Consider the following 12501-nt stretch of genomic DNA (forward strand, 5'->3'; position numbering starts at 1 on the left):
ATCTCTGGAGCGAGAACCACCAGTCGCCCCAATCCCTGAATCCGCCCCCGTCGGCCTGCAGAGCGCTCTCCAACAACATCGGCCTGCCATCTAGAAACAATCGACGCCGCCGTGGTCACTCGTTAGCTCAGCTCAGACTCTCTCGCGCCCACCGTTGATCATATACGCCCTTGCCCCGCCCAGGGCACCCAGAATGGCTGCACTCACCACCTCGAAGCGGAAGTTCCACAAGATCCTCGAAAACATCTCCGCCAGTGCCTCATCCACCTCGCTCCACCGCTCTCGCGACAAGAATGTGTCGACGGTCTCCCTCGCCGGCGGATTAAAGGAACCACCTTCGAAACGATCCCGGACCTCAATGGACAGTGTATCCGTCACGTCTGGCGATGCCGATCGCCCAGGCACGGCTGGTAGCACCAACTCTCGCATGGCCACGCCTGCATCGCAAGGGAGGTTATCCTTGGCGCAAAGAGCGAAGAGCGTGCGCCTGGTCGGCAAGAACCAGGACAAGGGGAAGCAGGCCCAGGAGCAAAAGAAGTCGCCGAATTACACGCCATGGAACCATGACGCCTTCGTCGAACGCCTCAAGACCTTCGCCGACGTGAAGCTTTGGTCACCCAAACCGGACAAGCTCAGTGAGGTGGAATGGGCAAAGAGGGGCTGGATTTGTGAGGGATTCAACACGGTGGCTTGCAAAGGAGGCTGTGAGAAGCGGATCGTGGTAAGACTGGAGGCCAAGAACAGCGGCGCAGAGGAAGAGGCGTTGGACCAAGAAGTTGATGAATCGCTTGTGGAGAGATATGCCGCACTCATTGTAGACGGGCATGAGGAGGGATGTCTTTGGCGCCGGGGAGGCTGCAAAGGTCTGGTCCGTCCTCCACCACCACTGGTCGGCCTGCTAACAAACTCCAGGCGACATCTATCATGTCCCAATGGCCAATTATGAGGACCATGTCAAGCCGGGCCTCATCGACCGACACAAGTCGCTGCTCAACGTTCGTTTCCAGCTGCCTCCACTCAAGAATCTTCAATATCCTGGCAAAGAGCCCGAAAAGCTGGAAAAGGCCTTGCCGGAAGAGCTGACCCAACAACTTTCGTCCGAAAATTTTGAGACGGCTGCTCCAGACGACGGGACAGATCAAACCGATTTGGAAAAGCGACTTCAGCTCTTTGCTCTCTACGGCTGGTACGGAGAAGATCGAGGAAAGTACTCGATCGTATACTGCAAAGAGTGCCACCAGAGAACTGGTCTCTGGTTGTACACTGGCGACGACAAACTGGACCTTGTGGAAGCTCATAGAGTGCATTGTTCATGGCAAAATCCGGAATCGCAGGGCGGCGGTAAAGCTCTATGGCACCATCTCCAGGATCGCCTCATCACTCGTCTGCGACACGAGACTGAATCGATTGCGCCAACCGAAATTTCCACAGTCTCCACCCTCGATAACACCAGCGAGAGACCTGCCAGCTCGTTTGCTGACTCAGAAACTGCCGACAAGAACCGGCTTTCCAGACTGAAAAAAGCCATGAAAGGCTTCGGAAGAACGAAGAAGTGACCAGTGCTCAGGCAGGTCACTGGAGGCATCTTGACCGCTGATGATGGTCCATCAATCATGAGGCTGGACTCGACTGGAACCTGAATTTGCTATGAAGGAGCAGGATTTCCTATTCCAATATCCATATTTAATTCCAAAGAATTCGACGTGCTCAAGACCACTCTGGGTCCTCCCGGGTACCAGCCAGAAACCAATTTCTTTTCATATTTCCTCATCTCTCTGGTTTTCCTCAATTCACTTGGAATCCGTAGGTGTGTTTGGACGACAACACGAAGGATGTTCTTGAAAGAACCGGAACCATGCGTCTCTCGCCATGTCACGTGCCCAGCGACTTCTATACTCTAGCGGACGAACGAAGTCATGGAACTATCACTTGTTACTACGCATTGAATGCGCAACCCCCTCTCCGGATCTGTTCCTGCGTTCCTGAAGGAAACCCGCATCAGGCAACAGATACGATATCGCATCCGCGCCACGTAGAGGCGTCGGTCTGCTGACAAAGCCATGTCCCTCACAGCAATGTCGCTCGTCCTCTCGATTCCCGGACCCCACTGCAACTTTCGACCCTAAACGACCATGCCAGGAAGACAAGCCTTCAGTTTGCCCGCCATATCGCCTGGACATCACTTCGGACATGTCTCAGCACGCCCAAGTCTATCGACACAAGCCCTTGCGCTCGACAGCGACCACGCGGCTTGTGTTGATCCAGCCTGCCGGTAGCACAACGGCGGGGATCGCCATTGAGCTGATAGAAGTATTTCCAAATGGTCCCACCAAATATGATGCGCTGTCGTATACCTGGGGCGACAACAAGCTGGAAAAGTCCGTCATGTGCAAGGGCCGACGATTATTTTTGACAAGCAACCTGCATCAGGCACTCAAGAGATTCCGGCATCCCACAGAGACAGTGACAATGTGGATTGACCAACTGTGTATCGACCAGGGCAATATTCTTGAGCGAAATCGGCAGGTCTCGTTCATGGGGCGCATCTTCAAATGTGCACAAAAGGTTGTGGTGTGGCTGGGCGAAGACATGCAGATTGAGTCAAACAGCGCCACCAGACTAGACCTTAAACCGGGCTTGCGACTGGCAAAACAAATTCTGGATATGCTCCAAGATGAACCGGAACTCAAATTCGACTGGGAATGCATGATCGATCACCCGGGCGTCTTACCAAAAGCTGGAAGCAAGGCTTGGCAGGCACTTGCAGCAGTACTGCGTCGACCTTGGTTTATGAGAATGTGGGTGATTCAAGAGGTGGTTCTGTCTTCACAGATCGAGGTGGTCTGTGGCCGCTCAGTGTTTACTTGGGAAGAGATGGGCCAAATTGTTGGATATCTCGACTGCGAGGAGTACCAGAGCACTACCGGCAACTCGTCCACTGTGGCCGAGTTACCTTTCACGAGAATCAACCGAATGAAGGAACAACACGGAAACGAGGAAATGCCCGATCTATTCGACCTCTTGATGAGATGCCGACGTCAAACGTCATCGGACCCTCGAGACAAAATATTTGCTCTGCTGGAGCTGGGCCAGCACGAAATGGACCCAGACTACTCAAAGACTACAAGGGATGTCTACACTGATTTTGCGTCTTTCGTAGTCCGAGATGCACAGCGGACGCGCAGTTGCTGCGACCATGCCCTCGGTGATCCGTACTACATGGGCTGCTGTAGCGGAGGATCAAAGGACCAGCAAAGATTCGAACGAATCACGACTATGCTACGCTGTGCAGGGTCAATCAATCAAGGCCAGGAGCTGCCAACTTGGGTTCCAGACTGGAGTGTCAATCTCAAGCTGCAGCCATTTGACTTTGGTGGCTGCCAGGAGCAAAGATCCCACGCGTATGCTCTTGGAGAACTCCGTGTCAGACATGACGCGAGTCTTTCTCTTCCGGGTAGGATATACGACACGATCAAAGCTGCGGGCTCCCTGCATCTCGACTTTAGAAACGTCCCAGACCCCAAAGCTGAGCGAGTATTGATAGCTCGGTGGTTTTCCGAGTGCGAGTCAATCGCTGCAGAGAACCACTTGCCCTATCCCACCAGCGGAAAGCCATCACATACAATTCTGATGAAAATTCTGGACAAGAATGGCGTTATCGTAGAGAGTGTTTCTCAACCTCAATTGCCATGTGAACAATCCGACAAGCTCGGCCGACCATCTTCCACTCATGGGTACCACCGTCGGTCTTCAGGCAGTTTGATCGACGACCTCGCAAATCCTCCATGGATTCTACCCGTGAGCCATTACGAGTCCAAGATGGGAGTCGCTTTAGGGCGAGTCCTCTTCACAACCACATGCGGTTGGATGGGGCTTGCCCCTTTCGGGACTAGGGAGGGAGATGTCATCTTCGTCATGTTGGGCTGCAACATTCCTTTTGTTCTCAGACCAACCAAGGGCGGATTCGCGCTGATTGGAGAGTGCTACACGTACGGAATCATGGGAGAGCAAGACAATTTCGGCCAGGACATCGCTGTGCAAGACGTCGTCATCATTTGAAGACCTTTTGCTATTTTCGGAACCCGGAACTTCTATCGAACGACTACGCCGCACAGCGCATCTGTGAAATTTCGGCCGGGGTCCTACTCAACCCCTAGAACATCATCATGCAAGGGTCAAGGTCATGGTCTGAGCTGGACTGGTTCGTCCCACGCCTGGCGTTTCTAGCATATCTGCGAACCTGGAAATTTCTCCTTCAGCTGCAGGGTCCGATCAGGACCAATTGTGCTCAAGGATCTGCAAGCACCCGGGTTATGTCATGCATCGTCTTCGGGGCACGTTACCGCAGACATGCACAACAGAAATCAGACAGAATGATCTCGCGCTTTGAAGCAACAGAGTTGCAATTCCGGGCCCGCTCTTGCCCGAGAGAACAGACCAGCTTGGCCTAGGGGCTTTCGCGGTCTGGCTTGTTTGGTTGAGATTACAGGTCCCGGTTGTTGAAGGCGGTCTACAACTCCACATGACGAGATGTTACTGCACGAAATACAGACGCGATTGGCGCAATTTGAACCTCGACCCAAGTCGCTCAGATCACAATCTCGTCAAACGTTCGACTCGACATGATGAGATGGTCAAAGTTAGCATATCTGAAGTACAATTTCACATCTGGACGTATTGATTTCCTTTTTCCAAACAAAAGGTACTTTCGCGTCTGTGGGATTGATTTTTCCTACCGCGGCCCGTGGGGATAATCCTGTCGTACATAAAGTTGACAGACGGCATGCACGCCCGGAAAGCGTCTCCGCAAAAGAGCGGCACGGCAATTGAACGGGCTTTGCCGCCGCAACCAACCAACCACGCCTGCAGCGTCGCCAGCGGAGCAGCTTGTGGGTGAGTAGCGTCACGTTTGTTATGCGCCAACGCAGGAGCATTATTAGGATCGCGCGCTACGCTCGGCTTTTTTGGGCAACGCTCGAGCCCTCTAACAGACATTCAAGCGCCATTCATCGGTTTGGCTGGGATTGATCATTGATAGCTGCCGCCATTGTATCTTCTTTCCTATCAGTCAACTTTCGCGGCATCGAGAGTCGGTGAAATGACTAGCCAGCCAACAGAACCAAGAATGGGAGGAGAGGTCCAATTCGCCAGAGAGCGGGTCTGGAGGCTCAGCAGTGACGTTCGACGGAACGGACGGTTGACAGATCATTTTTCTCACGTGTCTATCCTCGCTTGTTGTTAGGCTGATTTCTGGACGCAACGTCGAGTCATTCCGCAGCAGCACGGGAAGAGGAGTTGGCTTCAAAATACTACCGTCTTTTGCGGTGCAGCAAATTCCCTTTCAATGACTGGGGTCATGGTGCTACTGGTCGCCTGTGACAGCGACGACACACCATCACGAGTATCACTTTTTCTGCGTTCCCCCCTGGTCTTGTGTCCTGCCTTGCATGCCGCCTCTTGGCCGCAGAGCAATGAAGCGCGCAGGCAGAAGACTGCCGCTTCAACAATTGCCAATTGCTGGTCAACAGAGCTGGGGACAACATATTAAGGCCAGCAGTCTGGAATTGTCGACAATTGGTTTGAGACTGGCTCTCTGCATACCGCCGCCTAATATCAATCCACGTACCTCATCATTCACCGCCACGAGGTTTTCGTATGTGCTCTGCTTTCCATCGTCCATACAACGTGGAGCCCCAAACTCTATTGCGCGCTTGTGCTACTTTTGGCGTCAATGGGGAACCTTGCGAGGCTCTTGACCGGCGGCACCATCAGGCTATGCGGGGGCCTTCTGGCGAGCAATCGGTGAGGATTGTCTTTGCATCTCTCATGCATGCTGGTGAAACAGATCCAAGGAGTGGGGCTCGTTGCCAACTGCATGGCGGCGGGACGATATGGCCCCTCTTCACTGCTAGCAGTGGAGCAAGTTGAGATGACGGGGCAGTGGAGCTTTGAAATGAGACGGCATTGGCAGCGAGCAAGCTAAAGAAGCGGAGAAGTCCAGCGGACGAGAGCTTGATGGAGCAAACTCGTCCACGCGGTCATTGATGTGGCGTCATACTACGCCTAGTTTGAATCAGCATCCGTCACTTGTCACTTTGTGCACTGCGGAAGTAAACGGCTTTCCAGGATCATCCGCTTTCCGATTTGGGAGCGGTGTCGAATTCGGCTCGTCCTTATGTGTGTGGCACCCTTTACACAGGATACAGATGTAAGGCGTGACATTTGAAAGGAGACTGAGGGAGGAAGCAGGGAACACTTGAACGGAGAGGACATGAAGCGCTCATTGGCCTGACCAACAGCAGGCAGCCCTTTCTCACTCTGCATGGCTGGTCCGCGTTTGACGCCTTGAACTATGAAATTGAATGAGAGGACTGTTGCGTCACGCATCGAACAGGACCGAAGACTCAACTGTTCCTCTCAACTTCGGCTTCCACAACTCATCCCCCGCTAAGCGCGAGCCACACGACGCAACGAGCACACCATGAGCCATGCACGATTATTCAACGACACGTCCTCACCACTCACCACACGAAGCCTGATGATCGTACGGGCCCCCCAGCCTCGAGAACAACACATCGTTCAGCACTTTTCTAAGCCTTCATTCTGCAGGCCTGTAAAATGACCTCAAGGTATATTTCTCAATATGATATTTGTCAAGACGACCAGAATCCATGCTCGGCTTACCATGAAGGACCTTGCGCGCGCCAACCCGTCCCAGCCTGCTTGCCGCTCGTGGTTGTCCCCCTACCGGTGCATTAGGCCTGCAGGTCAAGCGCAGCCACTGGCCGCGATCCCTCAGCGCCATTGGTGACAGCGGTCCCGAGCAGCAATTGAATGGCCCGCGCCGGCCTATCGGCGCCGCCGTCTTTCGAAACTGCCTCGAGCTTTTGCTCCCCCATTCCGACCTAGCCCGCCGCGGCCCAAGACCGTGACCAGAGCCCTACTGCCTACTCGACCCTACAAGCACCCTCCTACCCCTCCCCCCTACCTCCTTCTCTCCTCGTGTCTGGCCCTCCCTCAACCTGGCACTACTACTACTGTGGCATGCTCCTAGACGCCCCTCCCCAGGCTAGCCTTGACTGTTGGATTGCACGAGGGTTTCTGACCCACCCTGTCCGCACATCGTCCCTCTTGCACCACCTCTGCCTACCCGTTTCTCACGCCTTCCTGACGCATTGTTTCCCATCCACTCGCACAATACATCCGCTAGACTGCTCACTGGGCAAGTCGCAAGGAAGATCATCATGAGGCGGGTCACAGATCCGGGATCGTGTTCATGCTGCCGCTTTGATTGACTGGTTATGACGACAGCAAGGCTGAGGGCTAATCAAGCAAGGCAGGAGGGCAGCACCGACTTGAGATCAAGCGCCGTCCAGGTAATGCGAGGCCGGGCGATCAAGGGGGCAAAATGAGACCGAGAAAAAGAAAAGTGCTTACATTGTGAGAGTAGCCGCCCAAGGCTCAGAACGCTCGACAAGACATGGAGTTTGGGCCAAACATGGCAAAAAACATCAAAGGAGTGACCGAGGCGGGAGCAGGAGCCCGGGCGGGCACGCGCATCGCCGCTCCCGCGCCGCGCCCATACCAGCGACAGCAGCATCAGCAGCAGACGGGTTACCCACTTGCCCACAGGACCCAACCCCACCCCAGAAGCGCGAACCAGCATGCAAACAGGCAGACAGGCTCCACTGCCAGCCAGGTCCAGAGCAGGCACTGCAATACTCGCACAGGTCGGAAATCCCGTGCCTCGAACACGGTGTGCGCGAGCGCTCCGAGGCCCGCTTCGCCCGTGGCTCGCCGCCAAACCCAGCATCCAATGTTTCTCACATGACCGTCGAGACCAAACGCGCCTGCATGTAGTAAAATTCAACGTCGGCCGATGGCCTCTGGATGACGCCCGGCCAGCCTGGCGCCCTGCACCATGCCCGAGCAAAAGGAAATCTCGCTTTGTGCAGTACAGAGGACCGCATTCTTTACTTTTCTACTTTCCTTTTAGGAGAAGCGCCGCTCGCCGCGTCGCCTGCAGCCGGTGCTGATGCGGCGGCTGCCGGGGCCTTTGTGCACAAGCCCGCCGTTGATTGGTGGTGTACGCTTGGAAAAACGCAGATATGTCCATGACTGATTTCAGGATGCCCGACCCGTATTGAAAGACGTGTCGAAAAACTTTCTTCCTTCTTCCGCTTCCCAAGAAAAAAAAACCCCCCCCCAAGGAAATTGTTCCGCTGTAGACTCGTTTTGTAGGGAGGTCGCGGTGGTGGGATTGTTGTACATGGCAGAAAACAAGCGAGCCGAGGCGAGACGTCAACCTCATCTCACGAACCCTCCCAAACTGACGCATCAACAATGAATGATTTTTGCCCCATTGCCTACCCATTCCCCGAGTATTAGCAGGCACGGAGTGGAAGGACTGCATTGTCAGCAGTCAATACATCCACGGATATTGTTAGCCTGTTCAATCGGGGGAAGGGCTTGAGACCTGGTTCCATAGAAAGCGTGATAATGACAACCGCAATGCATGTAGCTCGCCACCTCCAACCTCATCACCGGCGCTGTGTCCGGACACGAAAGGTGTGCGTCCACGCGGGGTAGCCGGCAACTCTGGTCACCTCAGAGGTGCGGATCGTCCGTGTCAGGAAAGTGTCTGGTGAAGTCCGAAAGGCAGGTCATCCTAGCCACGCAAACGCTGCAGGATGCAGAGCGGAGAACCAGGCTGAACCTTCTGCACAGAGAATTTTTGAAGAGATGGATACCCCCGGAAGGCAGCCACCCTAGAATTCAACCAAGAAGCGTTCGCCACGTCACAGAGGATCTCCGACGGGGCATATTTCGGTCCTCCCTAGCGTTCCCTCCAACCCAAATGATTGCTTCGATATGCGATTACGGCCGATTTACCGCATAAGTCTCGCGCCAGCTCGTTACCTAGCCTTCGAATGCCTGTCAGCATGCATGCTCTGACCTGCCCAGCTATGCGTCCCGCACACTCAATGCAAGCCGAGGAGCGGGAAGACGGTCAGCTGAGGAAAAATGGCACCAGCCGGCAATGCACCATGCATGGTTCGTGTCAATGAGCCTTGAGCGTGGTGCGTGCTATGATCGGCCGGTGTATCCCCAAAGGGCTCTTGCAGGAGGGCGAGATAAGGTGACTGGCTAACGATGCCTGCTTCCGGTGCTCAGTGGGTATGGGACAACGTATGTTGCCAAGCATAATTCTTGCTCGCATAGATGGAAGCACGGAGGGGGCGATTGGAGCCACCGGACGGGGCTGGGCCCTCTGTGAGCCGATTAGCTAGTGTGACGTGGAATATCCGACGTTGGCTTGATTTCGGAAAGTGCTTCGTAATGTCTTCGCCAGGGCCGAGAGGCAAGGACGACTAGGTTGGAAGGGCGAGGTGCTTCGAGCCGAGAGCCACCGGCACAGTTGAGAACCGGTGTTGACCAATGCTCTTGGGAAATTTCCAAGGCCCTCTAGATGCCCACTTCTGGATTCCTTGAAGTCAAGCGTGGCGTCTCCGTTGTCAGGTAATCCCGTGTCTCGCGCTAGGCAAATGGGGCAGACCATTGCGGAACCATTGGCCAATCACTGACCCAGCCGATGGGGCAGTGGACGGGAACCAGCGAATAATTCGACATGAGCTGTCGGACACGTGACCGCCATTCGGCGTACGCATCTCAACCTTCTCCGGTATCAATGTGATAGACTTCGACCGCCGGCATCAGGACCACCGCAACGTGTCCAACAGACCGCCATTAGACAAGGTCCGTGAGGCATTTTGTCCTCAGAAGGATATGTTAAGCGGAAACAAAAGCCACAACGCCGATGATCTCCAGAAAATGCGAAAAGAGTTTGCATTTCTGGGACGCCCGGCGCAGCCCAGGGTTTCATTGCATCCGGCCTCCATGGATCCCTTAGCGGCTTCTGGCGTGTTCCGTGAATCGTGGCAAGCTCGTTGGCCGTTGACAAGTGGGGTACGAAAATCCAGTGACCATGGGAAGCGGACGGGAGCGGATGTCCCCTTGAGCCTGGAGGCAAATGGACATGGTGTGATGGAGCGGATTGGGACGTCCTCGTCCTGTCGTCGAAGTATAAAAAGAGGTCCTGATACCAGCAAAGTCTCATCATCATCCACAGAAGCTCCTGAGCTCTTCCAAGATACCAATCACTCTTCAAAGCTCTTTGCCGCCATCAAGCCCTCCAACACTCATCAAGGATATCTCTTTGTCCAAGCACATCTCCACACAAGCGTCCGGAGTTCGACAAGAGGTAGGCGCGCGGTCGACAACATCAGGGGAGGACGTCGGGGCTGATTTACTTCAGGGTCGACAACACCTATCCAATCAGTCAGACGACAAGACATCTTTCCCAAGTCAAACCTGTGAGTTGGCCCAAGCTCTTGCGATATTGCAACCAGGTTGCTAAACCAACATGATTTCTAGACCAACCAAGCTCTTGCAACATGTGCTTCTTCGACCAGCACCGTTTCGCCTGCGGCGACTGGAAGTGGGGCCACTTCCGCCAGCACTGCAACCGCGAGTACCGCATTGGGGAGACGTGCGGCATGAAGTTGATCATGACGACGATTCCTGTGGCCCAGAAGTGCAAGCTCTGCGAGAAGATCGACACGAAGCAGCGCCGCAAGGCCGCCGAGGCCGAACGGATCAACCGGTGGCTGCGGGAGGGCGGCAAGTTCAAGGCGTCAATTGAGAAGTCGCAAGACATTATCAGGGGCCTGGAGCAGGAAATCTATGACCTGTGGAGCGAGAAGGACAGGAGGGCCAGGGGTATTGGCAACAAAACCCACTAGGCATCGACGGAGTTGAGGACCGAAGCGTTTCTTTGCTTTTCTTTGGTAGCGTTTACGTTTCATTTCTGGCGTCTCTTTGTTGGATTGGCTCATGGGGTCCAGTCGTTTCGAAGGCGAGGGGTGGATCTGGGGCGGCAAGAAAGAAAGCGCTGAAGGAACGAGGGGGCGATTGCGCAGATTGCTACCAGGGCGGTTGACAGTAGAGTCAATTGCCTGGATCATTACTTTGGCGTATCGGATAGTTGGGCAAATTCATTCTCTTCCAACAATGATAGGATGTCTTGTAGCCGCGGAGTGATTAGCTTGGCTGGAGCTCCGTCCAATCCGTGCGAGTCGCGTGTGCCAAAATAGCAGCAGCCAGGCAGGTGATGGTAGACGCCGGGCGCACGGTGACGGCGACAGCCGACTGATACATCATCATGAATGCGGCAGCAGGGAGGTCGGGCGACAGTTGTTTCCGATGAACTCAAAGCAGTGGTGCGATGGTTGACGGATTGAGTGCGGATGAGGTCGGTGAAGAGGTCGAGTCGGCGCACTGAGGTGGAGGAGTAGCGCAGCACGTGATGTGGAGCTAGTCCGTTTTGGGAGGACCCCACCCAGACAGCTCTCCAACAAGACGTTTTTGCAAATTCCATCTCCCTCGGCATCATCCATCGCCAGTGTGTTGCTCAGCCATCGCCAGTTCGCTTGCCGATGCGGCATCGTTGAAGTGGTTGAGGCTTCCGCCTTTTGCAACCATGATTGCGTCGACGGCGACGAAATTCAAGTGATCCTGGTGACTGGCCATTCTTTCTGTTTCTTGATCCTCTTTTGTTGTTTTCTTGTGTCTCCTAGGTCCTGCCATTCGAATGAAGCGACATGGCGTCCGCGGTAAAGACGAAATAACGACTGTGTCGCGGTAAAAGTCAGCTTCCTCAAAGTTATCAGTCATTTCCATCCGAGTCGAACTTGCCAAGAAGAAACACCCCCCCTCTCTTTGATCTTCTGCCATGTGGAAAGAGTAGGCCCTTTTAGTCTCGAAAGGAGTCGTATCTGCGCAAGAATTGCAAGGTCATTGTTTTCGTTTGTGTGGAAGTCAAGCACCTTTAGTGCGCGGCCAACGTGGCGGCCGCTGAGTGGTCCTCTCCGTCTGTTGATCCCTCCGATCCTAGAATGGGGCCCAATCTGTTCAAGTTCGGTCTGGTGATCCAGGTCCCATCCGCGTATTTCTTGCTGTTCGCTGCGGTCATCCGTTCGGCCGCTTCCCCCAAGCGGGCATGGTCATGTCGACTGATGACTTCAGTTTTCGATCGACATCGAAGCCGAATCCCAGGACCTTGACAGCAGCTCGCTGCTACAAATACGCTCCTAAGCGCCTGCTGGCATCCTGCGAGTCTTTGCAGAAGCAACAGCACCTACACGCCGGCATGTCTCGAAATAACAGGGAAGTTGCTAGAATATGCAGCACAGAAAGACGGTAACCAATGAGCGGGCCGAGCCGGGGTCCGTTACGACTCTTGGGTTTTGGAAGGGCCGTTGATTGCTGGAGAAAGAGCTGAGACTTGCTGAGAGGTCTCCAGGGTGTTGATAGAGGTGTGTCAAGTCTTGTGTAACCATCATGCAGTCGTTTTCTCCGCCAGCGGCAAAGCCTTTTTGTCGTTCGATGATAGCCAATCCGTTGGTGAGTAGCAGGTTTTCCCAAACCCAGGTAGATTGTCAC

At 54.4% G+C, this 12501-nt stretch overlaps 3 protein-coding genes across 3 annotated transcripts; all 3 read left to right on the plus strand.

Annotated features, from left to right (window-relative positions):
- Window positions 1-4: 4 nt before the first annotated feature.
- Window positions 5-1873, plus strand: J3D65DRAFT_432430 (C3HC zinc finger-like-domain-containing protein). The gene is made up of 2 exons (XM_066796201.1): window positions 5-863; window positions 913-1873. Exons 1-2 carry the CDS (start codon window positions 194-196, stop codon window positions 1554-1556), a joined length of 1314 nt encoding a protein of 437 aa, XP_066653732.1. The 5' UTR covers window positions 5-193; the 3' UTR covers window positions 1557-1873.
- On the plus strand, window positions 1874-4361 carry J3D65DRAFT_432431 (heterokaryon incompatibility protein-domain-containing protein). The gene has a single exon (XM_066796202.1). The coding sequence runs from the start codon at window positions 2191-2193 to the stop codon at window positions 4057-4059; it is 1869 nt and encodes a 622-aa protein (XP_066653733.1). The 5' UTR covers window positions 1874-2190; the 3' UTR covers window positions 4060-4361.
- A 5617-nt stretch (window positions 4362-9978) lies between these two features.
- J3D65DRAFT_432458 (uncharacterized protein) lies at window positions 9979-10870 on the plus strand. Its single transcript, XM_066796203.1, has 2 exons — window positions 9979-10081; window positions 10133-10870. Exon 2 carries the CDS (start codon window positions 10455-10457, stop codon window positions 10800-10802), a length of 348 nt encoding a protein of 115 aa, XP_066653734.1. The 5' UTR covers window positions 9979-10081; window positions 10133-10454; the 3' UTR covers window positions 10803-10870.
- The last annotated feature ends 1631 nt before the right edge of the window (window positions 10871-12501 follow it).

This window comes from Phyllosticta citribraziliensis, assembly GCF_038025025.1.
Source record: "Phyllosticta citribraziliensis strain CPC 17464 chromosome Unknown J3D65scaffold_8, whole genome shotgun sequence".
NCBI lineage: Eukaryota > Fungi > Ascomycota > Dothideomycetes > Botryosphaeriales > Phyllostictaceae > Phyllosticta > Phyllosticta citribraziliensis.